Source organism: Myotis myotis, unplaced genomic scaffold (genome assembly GCF_014108235.1).
Source record: "Myotis myotis isolate mMyoMyo1 unplaced genomic scaffold, mMyoMyo1.p scaffold_m19_p_2, whole genome shotgun sequence".
Lineage (NCBI taxonomy): Eukaryota > Metazoa > Chordata > Mammalia > Chiroptera > Vespertilionidae > Myotis > Myotis myotis.
Window position 1 is genome coordinate 38,285,376 of NW_023416324.1, and position 17,665 is coordinate 38,303,040.

The 17,665-nt window shown below is 45.2% G+C and overlaps 1 protein-coding gene across 1 annotated transcript in view; it reads right to left on the bottom strand.

Annotated features, from left to right (window-relative positions):
- The window catches only part of PLPP3 (phospholipid phosphatase 3), a 79,395-nt gene that overhangs the window by 17,635 nt on the left and 44,095 nt on the right, over window positions 1-17,665 (bottom strand). The window contains exons 3-4 of the mRNA XM_036352551.1: window positions 4,927-5,207; window positions 4,467-4,524 (exon numbers count right to left, since the gene is read on the bottom strand). Of these exons, the coding sequence (XP_036208444.1) occupies window positions 4,467-4,524; window positions 4,927-5,207 (339 nt within the window). The remainder of the gene's footprint in view (window positions 1-4,466; window positions 4,525-4,926; window positions 5,208-17,665) is intronic.

Here is a 17,665-nt window from a genome sequence, read left to right on the forward strand (position 1 = left end):
ACTTCCCCCCGGCCCCTCCATGTAGACTTAAGGTCACAGGCCTGGAAATCAGGGTGGGGCAGAGGAAGGGTGGGTTTCCCAACCGGACAAGGCACACATCTCCCCTTCCACTGACTCACATACTTAAGGCTGGAGCTTAATGAAAGAAAAAAATGAGAGGAACTTGAGGAGAGAGGGAGAGAGACCCATCATCAGCAGCAGGAAAAGAATGCTTATGAATGAGCAAGGAGCAGGGGCCATGGGGAAAGACTCGCCTTGGGAAGCAGTAAGATATGGAATTACAGTGGGAGGCGGGGGGAGGGTGGACGCACGGAAGGTTGTCCCCATCCTACACATTTACGGAGAAATGTCTTGAGATCTTTGGACTGATCCTGGTGTCTGCAGCTGGAGTTTCAGGGGAAAGCGCAGTGGTAGTAAAGTGAGTTTGGGGGTGACAGCCCTGATTCCGGTCCTGGCTCTCCCAGGACTGTGTGATCACTTCTCTAAGCCTCCTCACCTTGGCAGAACAGCAAGCCTCTCCCTCTCAGGGCTGCCAGGACTCAATGAGACAATACGGGATCCTGCCTGACATGAGATGGGTAGGCAAAGCACTCTCTCAGAAATCCACACCACCCTTTTGCCTTGGTAAATGAGATTTACTCAATGCCTGCGCTTGATTTCAGCAAAACAAGTCAATTGCTAAACAAAGATTACACAATGACCTTCTACCCAGTGGCAACTTCTGATCTGAGAAGTAAGCTGGCAGCAACAGGCTGTGAGGTTGATCGAAGGACCTGATGACTCCCTCCATCCCACAGCTACCAAACTGCTAATTAGTAGTCGGCAAACTCATTAGTCAACAGAGCCAAATATCAACAGTACGATTGAAATTTCTTTTGAGAGCCACATTTTTAAAACTTACACTACATAGGTAGGTACATTGTTATTAACTTAATTAAGGTACTCCTAAGGCTTAGGAAGAGCCACACTCAAGGGACCAAAGAGCCGCATTTGGCTCGCGAGCCGCAGTTTGCCGACCAAGGTGCTAAGTGAACTGAATTTTACTGGTTCATAGCCCAGTTCGCAGGAACCATTCCAGGCCAGAGGCGTAGACCTCGCTGCGACCAGTAAGGACGTTCTGGAGCACCCTGCTCCCTTGGAAACCTGAGCCTGGGAAACTATGTGGGTCAGCAGGCTCCATTCACTCCCACTCCACAAGGGCAGGTACCCCTAAGGCAGGAGAGGATGTCAAACCTCCTGACCACGAGGATGCAAATGGACCAAACAGCAAGGGGACATTCCCAGAATCAGAATTCCTACAGGCGCTTCATCACAGTCCTAGGCACCCTGAAATGGCGGGAGCAGAGCTGGAGAGAAACCCAGAAAGCCTAAATCACCCTGACCTCTCATGCTGCTCAGCAGCTCCGAGGGCCTGCCTGATCCACCTTCACATCCCTGTGTGTGGGAAGGTGTCTGGGCTGGAAGAATCCACTCCCTAACCATCAGTCTGATGTTGAAAAAGCAAATAGTGTTTGACTTGCAATCAGAGCAACTAGGTTTGAATCTTTTCTGTGCTTCGTACTAGCTGTCTGAGCACGGACAAATCACAGTGCTTCTCTGAATTTCTGCTTTCTCATGTGTAACATACAGAGCTTTGTTCACTAAAAAGAAAACACACCCACATATTGTGAGCATCTATTCTATTCAAAACTCTGCAAAAGACACAGACATGAATAAAATTAGTTCCTTCATGAGAAAAGAATATAATTTTAAAGCTCTTTTCTTGTACTAACAGTTTCTTGCCAATTGCTAACACTGCTATTGTAGAGATGATGAAGATGACATCCTACCTACAATATGTGTTGGGTCGCCCCCCTCACCCATCATGTGTGTGGAAGTTCCTGGCACAGAGACCTCACCCCATGAATGGAGTTCTCTTCTTCCTGGCCTTCGCTTCAAAATCGGGGTCTTGTGGAATTCTAACAAAACCTCCTTAGAAAGCTCTGGCTGGACTCGATCTGGCTCCCCGGGTCTTTACTAGCAGAGTTAGATGTGGGGTGAGTCACCCTCCGTTTTTGCTAAGTCATTTGTGTTTCATTATGTGATGATTTGCATACTGGTGAAACAGGTCTGCACTGTCCTCTCGCTTCATTTCCATCACTCCTGGGGACAGTTCTGCTGAGAGTGAAAAGGAGGCTTTTGTCCTTCCTTCTGTCCCTGCCTGCTCTCTTCCTGGAAGTTTGTCCAGATCGCTGACACCCACAGGGTAAAACTTTCTCCCTTCTCTCATCTCCTCAAGTGGTTCACACTTGGCTCTGGCTCATGCGCCTGGTGACTCGTCTACATGGTGCAGAACTTGGATTTCTCTGTAGGAAGTTATTCAACTACTTTCAGGGCAAAAAAGAAAATTTTAGTTGACTTTTCTTTTTCTTCAGAAGGGAGTCAGCCCGGCTAATGTGGCTCAGTGGTTGAGTGTCGACCTATGAACTAGGAGGTCAGGGTTTGATTCCAGGTCAGGGCACATGTCCAGGTTTCAGGCTCAATCCCCTGTAGGGGCTATGCAGGAGGCAGCCGATCAGTGATTTTCTCTCATCATTGATGTTTCTATCTTTCCCTCTCTCTTCCTCTCTGAAATCAATAAAAATATTTTTTAAAAAAAGGGGGAGTCAGATCTTGTTTTCTGTCCCTATCAGGGGTAGAAAAAGAAACTACCATTTTGATGAGCACTGTTTTAGATACTGTGCTAGGTGCTTTAAATGACATAACCAGCATTGTTACAGCATTCTCTTAGGTTTGACACCATTGTGCCCATTTTGCAAATAAAAAGAACAAGTCCAAAAAAGGTCATGTCACTTGTTCAAGGTAACAAAGAGCCATGTTTTACATGGAGTAAGATTTGTTTCTAAGTCCATACTCCTAATCACAGAACTACCTGGCTTCCTTAGGTAATTAGTACTTCTCACACAAAGTATTGGGATCTTATGTATTGAACTTCTGCCTTTGGAGAAAAGAGGGGACTACATAGCTGTCCTGAACTAAAGGCCAATCTGCATGGGACATTTGGAACTTCAGGCTCCTCCCATTTCACACTTTGGTAACAACTAGGTCTGAAACACAAGTGCACAGCCATTATAAGCGTTACGTAGAATCTCTGACCCGCTCGTAAGCTAAAGGCACCTCACAGCAGAGTTAACGGCCCTTTCTTCTGTGCTCTAACCCTTCTGTGTACCCTGGATCAGAGAACTTATCCAGTTGTTTTGCAGCCATGTACTTTTCAGGCTTCACACACAAAATGGCGCTCTTTCGATGTCCCCAGGTGCTCACAAGGTCTAATTATAGGTCACTAACACAAGGAGAATGGAAGGATGGATGGAAGGAGGAAGGGAAGGAGGGAGGGAGGGAGGGAAAGAGCAAGGGATGAAAGGATGGGTGTATTGGTGGATGGGTAGATGGATGGATGGATGATGTAGAGAAAAAACATCTGGCATAGTGGTGGATTCCACTTGCAAACAGCAATCTTGTTCCTACAAAGTTTCAGCAGATACCCCCAGAATCTGTGGATATGCCTCGTGGGTACACCAGACCTCACTGCTCCAGGATTCTAAACATGCTGAACAAAACCTCAATGACTAACAACCACAGGCCAAAAAACACGGCTGTCGAGCCACTTCCCTGTTTCCTTGGTACCCGGCATACCCTCTGACACATAAACAGTTCTCACGAGCACCACAGTAAAGAGTCATTCATTCGGTAAACAGTTCAGTGAAGACGCAGCAAAGGTCTCCTTTACACCACGCAGGCCCCTCGTGATCTATTAAGTCAGCGATGAGGAGACAAAGTTCTGATTGCAACGGGAAGAAGCTTACAGTTTCTCTGGTGGATATATACAAAGAAGTGAATGGCGAGAAACTGGGATGAGAAACTTGCTTACACTCCCCAACTGGGGATCAAACCCACAACCCAGATATGTGCCCTGAATAGGAATAGAACCTGTTAACATTTTAGTTCACAGGAAGATGCTCAACCAACTGAGCCACTCCGGCTGGGCTGGTTTCTATAAATTTTGGAAATTACTTGAATTCTCGGAGCCTTACTTGGTAATCCTTCCCCACAACAGAAATGATGTTACTTATGAGATAAGACTCCTGTAACAATCAACTGAGTTAATGGATTTTCAGAAAACAGTGCTTATTAATAAATTTATACAAAGTGTTTTCATCACTTTATAATTTCAAAATGGGTACTCAATGCTTATCAAGCAGATATGCTATTATTTTTATTTGAAAAATGGAGAAAATCCTGGAAAGTAAAATAACTTTTGCTAAGGCAATGGCTGAGCTCAGAATAGAACTTAATTTTTCTAGCTAATCTCCTTTTCAAGGATTTCACTGTAAATCTGTCCCTAGCCAATCGGGGGGTTTCATGTACAGAAGGGATGTAAGCTGGGGCTGGATGCTGGACATTGGAATCAGAGGGCAGATACTTACCACCAAATACAGCATGGTGTACATGGAGAAGGAGGCGTGGCCAGAGAAGAAGGACTTCCTGCAAGAGCAAGAGAGGGCCATGAGAGCCGTATTCACATTCCCGTACACATTTGACGCCTGTCTTCTCTGCCTAGATTGTCACCTTGAGAGCAGCACTATTTGTTTATTTTTGCATCCTTGATGGTACTTTGGATGAGTTGTCTGGAACCTTGCAGGCACCCAATGAATGAATGATCAAACGAATGAATGAATGAATGAACTTACCTATACTATATCATACTTGTTTATTTGCATATCTATAATCATTTTTGAGTTCCTCAAGAACAGGGACTCTGTCATACTTGCCCATCAAACCCAGAGCACAGTGCTGGGCCTGGCACCTAGGAGTTGCTTTGTATATGCTCACTGAACTGCCTGCATCAAACGGGTGCACATAGTGGTCACGGGAGTGGTGCCTCACCTGGCTTCCTGGACTTTGCTGTCATCGCCTCTGCATTTGTAGTTTTGAACGTAGCCCTCGGAGCAGTTGATGAGGCTGAAGTCAGGGTTGCAGACGCTCAAGAAATGAGGACGCAGACGTCCTATGGAGACTTTGGCAATGTCTGTGAAGGACTGGCTGATGGCACAGCCGAAGAGGAAGCAACCTACTTGCTTATAGAGGGCTGCCACGTAGGGATTCCGAATCGTGGACCGGGACTTCTCCTTCAGGTAATAGATCCGGTAGAATTCCCCTGTGATGATCTAAAAGGAAAGCAAAAGGGGAATTAGGCAGGATCAAGACCCATTATCAAAACTGATGCTGTAAAGGGTATTTAACAATGTAAGAGAATGTTCAGTACATAACTGCAAGTTATATTCTAGGAAACCCCAAGTTCTATTTAAAAGCATAAAAATACAAATATGCACGGGAGGAAAGTTCTAAGTGCTAGCATGGATGTCATTTCCCCTGTTCAAGGAAGTCCTGCATAGCCATATAGTACCTTCATAATAAAAACGTACACTCAAATATTGTCATGCAAATACACATTTCAACATAAGAAAGAGATAAATAAGAACTTAGCTACATAAAATACATCTACATGAAGAAGCAAGAACAGTTAAGAGTGGTCAGGATGTCAGAGGATTGAAGCAAATGTGAGGACTCTGGGATTGGGGTAAAGGATCACCAACAACAATCTAACTCTACAAAGGGCCTGAGCCTTGTGCCAACACTGAGCCACGGTGGGGGTTTCTGTAGTAAAGGGTGAATGCCCCAAGGCCAAGTCCTGAGTTTGAGTCTGAACTCTGCCACCTACCTGGTGTCCTTAACCTCTCCAGGCTTCAGTCCCTCCCTCCAAGAAAGGAGGCTACACACCTTTGCAGAGTTTTTGGCTTAAATGTGATAAATAAACTGGGTCATGGAAAGTGATTATTCCATCTTCTTTTTTAGAAGCACAGTACGATGAAATGAACACTGGTTTACAAACCAGGAACTTTTCATACAATGCCCTTCAGTGTTTGTGAATTTTCTCAAGTCTGGTTTGCATTGTCCCTTCGATCCTGAAGGACAGCGAGTCTTGATTTTCATACCCTTCCTTCATCCCTCAATGTCTACTTCTTGACACTCAGGGGACATTTATCACTATTAAAAAAAAACACACAAAAGAGAGAGCTACCGATCACTGAATCCCTACTTCATACCAGGCATTGCTTTTATATACTTGATTTTGTGAAATCCTCACAACAACCATGATAGATATAATTGAGGCTCAGAGCGGGGATGCACTTCAACTGAAGCTGCCTGGTTTTATAGTAAGAATGTGGGTGGGGCCAGCGGATTCCCTGTACGATAAATGCCTATGTTGCCTACGCAGCAGAGGACCGATTCTGCTCTGGTGATGCACCAAACCACACAGCCTGCTGCCCTTCTCTTAACTCCGAAGCACAGCCCTGGCCACTTCCTGGTTGTAACCACAGTCCAGGGGGAGCGATATTCAACTCATCACTCACCACAAAGGCCCTTTCACTCTTCCTCACAGGGCAGGAAGATGAGCCACACTTGCCCTTTCAGGGAGCAGAGAGCATGTTCACAACCACAAGGGAAGCAATAGGCTGACATGTCGGGCACTCCTTTCCAAAGTCTCCTGATATTCTTCCACAGCGGGGGCAGGCATCAAGGCACGGGGTCTGATCCAAGTCCTCCAGGGCTCCAGAGGCTGGGGATAGGATGGCCATGAATAAAGGGGCATGCCAGCTGGGCCAAGGGGCCGACAGGTGCAACAGTGAGAAGAGCTACTTCTACAGCTAACATTCACAGCGATTCTGTGTTTATAAGTGCTTGCCATTTATTTATTTTTTTAATGTGTTTAATTGACTTCAGAGAGAGGAAGGGAGAGATAAAAACATCGATGAGAGAGAAACGTAGACCGATTCGATTGGCAGCCTCCTACAAGCCCCCTACTGGGGATTTAGCCTACAACCTGGGCATGTGTCCTGACTGGGAATTGAATCGGCAACCTCCTGGTACATGGGACAATGCTCAACCAATGGAGCCACAGTGGCCGGGCACTACTTATTTCTAAGTACTACATTTTGGTTTCCCAGATCAGATTGAGTGTGATTCTATATTAGAGGGAGACAATCAAAGGCCAGTCCAGCCAGTCTCCTGGCTTAGCCACCCCCTGAGTGAGCAGGACAGTAGTCTTCACAAATGCCTTATTGCAAAATTGGAAATATCCTCTAAACATTACCAAGAGTCCTTTGATAACACATTGCACAGATTAAAATCTGAGAAGCATAGCAAGTCAGAAATGAAAGGGTCCATTATATACAACAAGAAACTGAGGTCCAAGCTAATTCACATTTTAAAGATTAGACCCAGGTGTTCCGAGTCCCCACCCAACATTCTTTCCTACCATTCATGGCCTAATTCCCCTTTTGAACCTGTTTACACTTTTACCCTATGTAACCTTACAGGCTAACAAGTTCCAGATGTTTATAACCGCCATCATGTACTCTAACTCTTTCTTATTCTTCTTTATTTATAAGTCATGCTCACGTGACTTTAGACACAGAGGGAAGAACACCAAAGTAAGAGTCAAGGTGCCAGGGTTCAAAAGTTCCTACTCATTGAGTGAATTTGGAATAAGTTAGGTTTTACATTTGCAAAATGAGGACGCTGGGCTCCATGATTTACTACCTCCTAATTACAATGACATGTATTCTCAGCTCTCCTGTGCCACCTCCACCACTACCTCCCAACCCAGCAAAGGTAATAAGCAGTAGGAAGACAAAGTGCTTCCTAGGAGATGACCGAAGGCAAGGAGCGGAAGCAAGGCCCTGTGCAGGATCCCTGCCCTTGGACTGCTCCTGAGGTACTTGAACCATATCACTGTCACAGATTACGAAGCTGTTTCTAATTGGCTCAGCTTCAGTGTGATTTCCTATTTGATGCTGAGGAAGAACATGCGGGTTTCCACTGCAAATTGGTATCTTTTACGTGAATTAACTAATGCATCTCAGGTGAGTTGCCTCCCTGCATCAGTCAGCTTAGACTCGAAGTGGTTCTCAACCTTGGCTGCACATTAGAATCACCTGGGAATCATTTTGAAATCCTGATTTCTGGGCCTCATCCTCCGGAAATTCTGTTTCTTTGTTATGGGCTGAGGCCACAACATTAGTAACAAAGAAACAAAATTTCCGAAGGATGAGGCCCAGAAATCAGGTTTAAAAAAGATTCCCAAGAGATCCTAATGTGCAGCCAAGGTTGAGAACCACTGGCTTAGAGAGAAAGGGCTTGATTACAACTCAAAGATTCCTTTCAGGTCTGACATGCTTCATTATAAAACTTCAGTTTTCCGAGCCCCAGTCTTGCAAACAGTAAATGGCTAATTAAAATGCTTCCTCTAATCATGGGGAGATAAAGAGAACATTTTATGGTACCTCAAATTCCTAATAACAATGTTAATCATAGCACCAATCATCCTCATTTCTTTTGTACTTTATAGTTTCATTTAATCTGCAACTCTGTGGAGAAGATATACCCATTTTAAAGATGGTAATATTGAGGCTCTGAGAGCTACTGATTTATCTGCAGGATTAAAAGGCGAGCTCAGATATTCTGACTCTCAAGTTCCAAGACCCACGGCTGACTACATTGAGAAAATTTTATTATTTCTATTGTTATGAAAAACAGTTTCCACTGTACTATAGCAATTGCATATTTTCAAGGATTGGACCAGGCTGAAGCCATTTAGCAGACACATGACTCCAGGACCACATGGCTTCTGGGCCAGCCCTGACAGATCTTGGAGTTAATGAGCAACAAATTATGTATTTTCTCTCTCCCCTTGAACAGAAGGGTCGGGGAGTCGACAACACAGCCATAAATCATCATTATGAACCAGCCGGACTTGGCTTCTTGTAATCCTAACCCTTAAAAGGCCATTTAATGAAATTCGGGCTGTGAATGACGGCCCGCATACCTCACCTCTGCACAAGAGGCGAAGGCTTAAATTGTTCCCTGACACATTACACACCTAACTCCGGAGTCCCAGATTTACTGCTTTCGGACTTTATTCATTACTCACAATGTTTTTATTCCTGGTTAATAAAATAAGCTCTTCTCTTCCCCTCCCTCTCCCCCTACAAAGGCTGTGTCCCCACCCCCAGACTCAGCCCCCTGGAGCCCTCAATTCTGCTTCAGTCAGCAAGGTTGTGATATGTAAATTTCACTGCTGAGACAAATGTCTTCAATGTTGATCCCTTCTGAAGCAGCAAGCAACAGATTCTGGGGGGATGGCCGGCTGCCAGACGAGCAGAGAACTCTCCCCTACCTGCCTCTTAAAACACTTGGCACAGAATCTGGAAACTAATAAACTGGAAAGCACTGCAATTAAGCTACGAGGGGACAGAAAGGGATCAGTCCTTCCCTGAGAACGGCTGCAGTTGGGGGGGAGGTTGTCTCCAACTCTGCGAGGGCCACTCTTCCTGTCTTTCCTGGTGAAAAAGAGCTCAACTTGTCCACCTATTCACAAATATTGAACTGTTCTGGGGAGGAAATTTGGAGAAACATTGGGATAGACTTTCTGGATAGGAGAGAGCCTAGGATGGTGAGATAGCACTGACTCTGGAGCCAGCAGAGCCTTGGTCTGAATCTCATCTCTTAACCTTAGGCAAGTGACTTCATCGCTCAGGGTTTGATAGCATCTACCTGGCAGGATGGCAAAGGGGACTCAGGCAGGCGGTATGTCAAATGGCCAGCATGTAGCTGAGGAGCCCTCTGAAAGTTAATTTTCTTCTCCCATTGGAGAAGGGGAAACAGAAAACTAGCAAATACTCATAGAGAATATCTTTTCCCAGATACTTCCACGGGCTCCTTGGAAGAGAACATTCCAGGAAGTAGTTTAGAAGTCCCACCCCTCCGGACACATGTGTATAGATGACGTGGGTTTTGACCATTTTATCTAAGATGACTTTTTCAAGGGAACAAACTGGAAGGCAAGTCTAAACCCAAAGCGGAAAGAGCATACAGTATCGTCTGTTATTTATTTATTTTTTTTAACATTCCACTCTATTTTAAATTACATCAAGGAAAGATATTTGCAGTGTCTCAAGGATCCCTCTTTTTAGAGATGCAGAACTCATCTCCTTTCCCTATTGAGTTCGAAGGACCAACTTCCCTATGTTCTGATCTGCTTGAATAATATTTGCATAGCACTTTACAGCTTACAAAACATTTCCCCATCTACTGTGTTATTTGCTTCTCACAACAGCCTGTGAATTACTAAGTTATTGCTGACACTTGATAAGTGAGTACGGTGAAGGGCAGAGGGGCCAGTAAGTCAGGCCAGTGAATCACTCTGGGTCAGAAATTAGGAGGTCTGGATCTCCTTGTTCTAGTTTCTATACTCTGTTTGCTGGCATCAAGCTGGCTTTCTCATAGAAGTCCTAGCAGGCAGCAGCATTATGTCTCCGGTGAGACAGACATTGCACCTGGTGAGGACACGTAATCGTCAGGCACTTGGACATCCAAGCCCCAGATCAACACAGAGCACCGGGTTGTTCTTTCACCTCTCGGCTGTGTGCATCAATGAACCTCTTTCAGTCCAGAAGAGATTCATTCAACAAGCATTTGATGAGGGAGAATAATAAAGGGAGAATCATTTTTCTCAGTCCCAAGGGAAAGGAAACATAATGTATCCAAGTCCTGCTTCTAAGGATGGAGAGACAAGTGTAGCGGTATTTTCTCTGAAGCTGAATGTTCAATCCACGGTAAGGAATCGCGGTATCTTTGTGACTACAAACACTTGATGAAAATTTCCATTTTTTATTTGCATAGCAAATCAACCTCTTTGGTAGGAGATCAGCACTTCACAGACTCTGAAAGGCGATGAGGACATAGATCTATCCAAGGCCACCAGTGGGCTCTATGGGTAAGTTAAAACTCCAATATCTAAAACATGGACAGCAAAGAGGCAAGATAGAGGCCACAGAAGCTACTCATAGTTGAAATCAGCAGCGGCAGCCCTATGCTCACTAGTCATATGAAGAAGGCAGTCTGAAGCATAAAGCCTCATTCTTTTCCCAAAAGTCAAAGACTCAACGAAGCCATGGGTCTCCTAGATGCCTAGCTCTGCCTGTCCATGCAAGTCTCCTGGCTGCTCTTTCCCAGCATTGCCTACTGCCCATCTCTTACTCCTTTGTGACATTGACTTTTCTAAGCTTCCTTGAGATAGCACCACTGTTCTTTACTTCCTATTTCTCAAACACCGTCTTCCTTTTTTCAGTGGCTCCACTTCTGAGTTCTACCAGATAAATGTGGATCTTCCCTAAGGTTGTCTTCTTGCCTGTCTGCTGTGATCTCAGCTGTTTCAATTATACTTTTGTGAAGAAGACCTCCATTAGGGGGTCTGTCTCTCTCTCTCTCTCTTTCTCTCTCTTGTTTCAGATTACACCTTACCCCTTTCCAATCATCAGTAAATCTCCCAACTGGCTATCAAATCAATGTCATTAGCACATCATCCTAATTATTCCACTCATTCCCACTTCTGCCCCAAACTTCACTTTCCTCCATTTCTGCTCAAGGTGCCATAAAACATACAACTTCAAAGACATAAAGCCCGGCCTAGACTCTTCCATCTCCCTTATCCCACTGTCATCCAATTCTGCTCATCCTGCTTTTGCAAGGCGACTCACACACCATGTTTTTCTCTCTCTTCTCCTTGCATTGCCTGTGATTCAGGTCTCGAGTTTATCTGGGTTGGAAAATTGACCAAACTAGCTTTAAATACTTTTCATCAATCTCTAGCCAATTAATTGCAGGAAAAACTCCTCAGCATTCAAGGAATTTCACAATCTTGCTGTCATCTTTTCCTATCTTATCTTTGCCTACTCCCTTATAGGTTATTTCTCCAGCCAAGCAGGTCTATTGTTTAGTCTCTACCATCCTTGACGCAATCATCTGCCTGGAATGTCAGGATCTCTGATGAAAGTTCTGACCATCTTTCAAAGTAGAGCTCAAGTGCCAATTGGTATACAAGGTTATAGTTCTGGCTCTTTTACATAAGGGTCTTGCACAACTGAGCTGAGAAGTCTCAGTTTCCTTATGTGTAAAAACAGGCATGATGCGGTACCAACAACTCAAGGGCTGTTGTGATAATTAAATAGGTGAAGTACTCAATGAATCATGATGCTGATGAAGTCCTCGCCAATGAAAATAACCTCCAGCGATCTTCCTCTGAACTCTTGTAGCGCCGTATTTATCTCTCAGACCATTTATAGCATTTGGCCTATTTTGTCCTTGAAGCTCTCACTCCTCTGAGGCCCAGCACCCTGCACTGTCCGAGTCTCTTCTTATTATCTGAACAATTCTTTATCTCCTCGGGAGTCTAACAGTATAGTCAGTCTTGTACTTGCCCTGCTTCTCTTTTAGACCATAAGCTCTGAGGACAGTATTGTCTTACACATCAGCTTCTAGCGAAGCTGCCTATCACATGCCTGCTTGTTCCAGGGGAGGTCTCACCAAGTACGTACCTATCATCTTATGCACAAACCACTTCCTACAAATCACTATCGCACACTGTCAATCTTAGACAGCCACCCGCCCGGTGGTCTCGATGTTTTGTCTTCCTCCATACACTGGGCTCTCCAAGATCTAAAAGCTTTGCCAGCTCACTAAATAACGAGTACTCTGCATAGCACCCAGCACTGACAGGGCCTTCTAAACATCAGTGCAAGTGCTGGGCTTTGGAGTCAGACAGGTCTGGGTTTTAATTCCCCCACTCAACTAAGCAGAGAAACCTTACACTGGTCACGTCACCCTTGAAAGCGTCAGCACACTCCCTCCCTCATTGTAAGCGGGGTAAATAATACCTATCTCAGGCAGCTGTTGAAGAGGATTTAAGATAAGGCATCTTAGTTTCTGGCCCATTATAGAGCTGGCCAATGTTATCCAACTCTCTACCCCACCCCCTAACACTCCCTGACTCACAGGAACAGACTTTTCAGCCGCTTAAGCATTATCACTTAAAATGAAGAAAATTGTCACCTTCATAGTAGATACCTTTTGAAATAGCCATTAGCCCCTCAGACCTCTGCATAACCAAGGAAGGACTAACTGCACAGCTCTCCCTTCTTCCAAGGCAGGAGTGGGGCGGTGGGAAAGGGGACAAATTACAGTAAATCCTAATCTCCATGCCTGTGTTTTGTTAAATCGCAAATAGATGCCCCCACCCGCCACCCCTCCAGGGATAAGAAGGCCTCAGAAGAACGCCAGAGCCATCTGACCAGGGGATGACACAGTTGAAGGATTAATGTGGCCGCTCTCTGTTGGTGGTCTTGGTAATTGCACAGATGCAGTGGATTGTAAACTGGGGGACGGGGTCTCCCACTAAGGCAGCGCCGGGCCAGCACGGCTTCACTTTTTTTTTTCAGAGTTGAAAACACGACTAACCTTTAATGAGGAGGCAATCCTGGGGAACCTTGTTTTCTTGGCAGCGCTTTCTCAGATAAAGGGAGATGGGGGTGGGGAGGAAGTAATGAAGTCCAGATGTAGGCACACTGCAGCCTGATCCTGAACAAACAAGGCTTGGAGGAATTAAGCTCTTCTTCATGTCTTTCCAGCAAGAAATGTTCATGTGGCACAGAGCATGTTTCGTGTGCACTGTGGGCCATACAGGGAAGCAAACAGGCCACTTCTCCCTGCTGAAGACATCTTCTGACATCTTTTGACCCAATAGTTTTTGATTTTCTGCCCCAAATACATGGCTTCCTGTGATTTTTACAAATATATATTGACCATAAGAGTCTGTGCCTTGTGCTAGCAATACACAATCAAACCAGACTGGTCTATATCCTGATGCAGATACCAGGGCACACAGGAACCAGACAAGTCAATAGACGTGACACTTCAACACCGTAACCCTAAAGATAGAGGTGGGCCCAGGGGCCTGGTAGACCTTTGGAAGGTGGGAGAAGACAGCCAAGGAATGGTTGCTGAAGAAGGAAATGTCTGCGTGGTGTTTGTTTAGTACTGACCGTGTGCAAGAGGAAAAGGCCTGGTCTCTGCCTCCCAGGAACCTATTATCTAGCTGGGGAGACAAGACACGGACACACATCACATTACAAGGCAATGTGTATTGAAGAGGCTATTTGTCTGCTTCAGGTGGGGCAGCTTGTAGCAGTTTAATGATGAGAGAAAACACCCAGCTGGTTGGGATAAGGTTCATCACTATGTCCCCAGCACCTACTACACCATGGGTGTTTGATAAGTAAGGCGGGCAGGCTTTAGGAGGCAGCCACAGGGTCGTTATTTCTACCAAAAGCCTTGGTCTTAGCGTCAGAGAACTCCTGTTCTGACGCTGCCACTAACCAGTTATGGGAAAGCCACTTCCTATCCTTGGGCCTCCGTTGCCTAAGCCATAAGAATCAACCTCCCAAGAGGACTGCCAGGTACGCACAAGAGAATGTGCACACAAAGGCCACTTTGTACTATCCGACACTACAGACATGAAAAGAATGATTCTCACTGAGGACACACGTGTCACTTGACTTGACCCCCCAAACAAGCCATGGAGTTGGTGAACTGTCAACAACTTACAGAAAAGGAAGGCTTAGCTCTTTTCCAAGGGAGTCAATGGCTTTGCCTGAAGTTGAAGGATAAGTCGCAGAGTAAGTAAGCACAGAGGTTGGGACATGGACCTAAGTGAGGTGATGACCAAGTCTAAGCTTTTTCTCCAGTTAGGAAGATTACCACAGAGGATTAGATTCACTGGGATGTAAGAGGAAAGCAGCTGTTTTATGGCTGGGGAGACAAGGGTGCATCAACTCCTAGATATTAAGGATCTATCTAAACCCCTTGCAGGGCTTGACCAAGGCAATCCCTGATCCCATGTTTATTTAAAAAAAATACTGAGCATTTTTTCCATATTAAAACCTTTGCCCATAATACTCTTCACAGCACAGCGCCAGGCAACATGACAGGAGGCTGATAGGAGATGATGTTTTACTCTTTGCTCCTAATCTCACTGCTGCTAGAGCCATTATGCCTTTATATGGCAGGGATAGAATCCACTGCTTTGTGGATTTGGAAGGAATTCCCATCATGCTAATTCCAGAACCTGAGGTACATCTGAAAAAGAGGTCAATGTGACTCAATTTTTCCCTCTCTCCTGCCACAGAAGGATGTCTGCTTTCTCCATAACTTCTGCCGATCTCCACCACCGCCGTTCCATTGGTTATGGGGACATTCAAACTGAAGCAAGGGCACCCCATCGGCCAAGGCTTCCCTTGTTATTTGACACAAACCTGACATTTGGCAGAGCAGGAGGATTAGGTTTCCAGCTCTGAGTGCCCAGCTGCCACCCCTGACTGTCACCCATGCCCTCTGACCAGAAGCAGATTCTGGATGGAGCCAGCTGGCCATAAAGGGAAAGTGGGAAATAGGTTATTGTTGTTGTTTAATGTAAGCTGCATAGCTTTTCCAGAAATGAGTCTATTAAAGTGAATGATTCGCTTTTCTTTATTTGTATTTATTTTTTCCCCATACCCTCTTCCACCTCCACCCACTCCCCTCTCCACCCCAAACACCACACTGTGGTCCGTGTTGATTCACTTTTCCTCTGAGGCCTTTGCTTTGACTTTTTTCCACGCGGACTCTGGAACTTAATAGCAGGTAAACAGGCAAGCAGCCCCACTTAGGAGCCCACATCTCCCTCCACCCCTCTCCCCCCACCCCCAGCTGACATGCAAGGGCAGCTGGGTCAGGAGGGAAAGGTCCTTTTGCAAAGAGCAGAGGAGCAACAGTCATGAGACCTGAGTTCTAGTTCATTAGCTACAAGGAAAGAGCAGGAAATCAGAGTCCAAAGGCTGGTATTTCTTTCCTGAATCTATTTCCACCAGATATAGGGTCTTGGCTAAGTCACTTCACCATTCTTTGAATCTGTTTACTCATTCATAATAAAAATAATTGACATTTATTGAATATGTGGTAGGTGCCGGGCACTGAATCACTTTACATACATTAGCTCCTTTAATTCTAAAAACCTGAATAAGTAGGTGTATAATCTCCATTTAAGAGATGAGCCTGCTGAGACTCAATGAGGCTCAACTTGCTGCTGTTCCACAGCAGGGGAGCTCAGATGTGCACCAGAGCTTATGCCTTTAACCACATCCTAAACTAAGAACCATAAGAATACCTAGCTATCGGTGACTCTGTGAGGAGGATGAAATGCTTGCACAGAGGCCACAGGTTTTCATGGCAGACAGCAGGACCTGACGAAAGATCATTTTTGCAGTATTTGCTTGCCTGGTCTTTCTCAGAACCACAGGAAAGCACTATCCAAACCTATTTGCTCATGTTGCATGGGATGGGGCGGCAATGATATTGCTTATCCTACAACCAAGACCACAGCACATGACTATTTCAAGGAAACCGGGGCGGCCAGGGAGCATTTATAATTTAAACATTGACATGACATGAAGAGACAGGCCAGTCACAATGAAGCTCTTAAAAGCGGAGTGTTCATGGAAATGCTAGCATCTGTAAGGTGGAAGGGATGGTCTTGGCAAACAGCAAGAAAGAGCTGCTGCCCAGGAGATTTGCCGGAGGAAGCATGGATCTTGCAGAAGCTGCTTTAGCTCCCTGTGTTCACCTGGCCTGCTGCTACAAAGCGCATGCCCACGAATGACAGCATTTGATTCTTAGGGAAATCCACGCGAGGGAATTCAAACGCCATTCTCATTTTACAGATGAAGAAAAAGGGGGCTAGGGAAACCAGAGATTCGCCTCATTCACATAGTCAGTGGGTGCCGGGGCCTCTGAAGGTCTCTTTCCACCGTGCTGTGTCCAGGAGCATCTCACTAGGCAAGCCGGTCATAATCACAAGGAAGGAGAGCCAAGAGCACCGGAGGACAGCCCTGACCCTGTGCTATTCTTATCGTCACCGCTTCCTGGTTACAGTCAGCCTCCTAAAAGCATTCAATTAACTGATCCTCCAAGAGTCAAAAACACCTGTTCAAGCCTTGATACAATTATTTGCCTCCTATGACAAACATCTTTTCCAGGAAAAGCCATTCTTCCTTGAGAACTCAACCCCACAGTCAATTATGAACAAACAGTAAAATCAGATTTTTAAATTCTTCATTTTCTGAACACAAAGATCCTTAAGTCCACCTTTTAAGAAACTACTGCAGTTGCCAAATGGACTGTTTTTCTTTTAAAGGTTGGAAAGAATCCTACTAGCCTCCCTTCCCCCTCCCCAAGTTCAAACTGTTGATTGTGTGCCTGGTTTACGATGTTATTAAAAAACAAAGAGGGGTCTCAAAGTTTACAACCAACCCCCAGAGTAGGGAAGTCAAAAGAAAAACTTTATGAAATGTGGTTCATGTACCATCAGCAGCTTACATTGGATCCCAAGTAGGCAAGATTAGCCAACTGCCTATCCCCTTGAGCAGTTCATCTGGAATAAACAACCTCCATTCCGAAATCAAGTCTGCAAGATGGAAAGAGGGCTTTGAAATAAGCCAGGGAGAGGTATAAACCCCAACTGGTATGAGCTGTAGACTTTGAGCTCATCATTAGACTTTCTGATTTTCCATTTGTATAATGGGGATAATAGCACTTATTCCACATGGGGTATTCTTAATATTAACTTCCTTTTCCTTGGCTTGCTCAAACAGGCCAAAGATAAGCTTCCAGGCTATGGCTAAGGCACAGATGA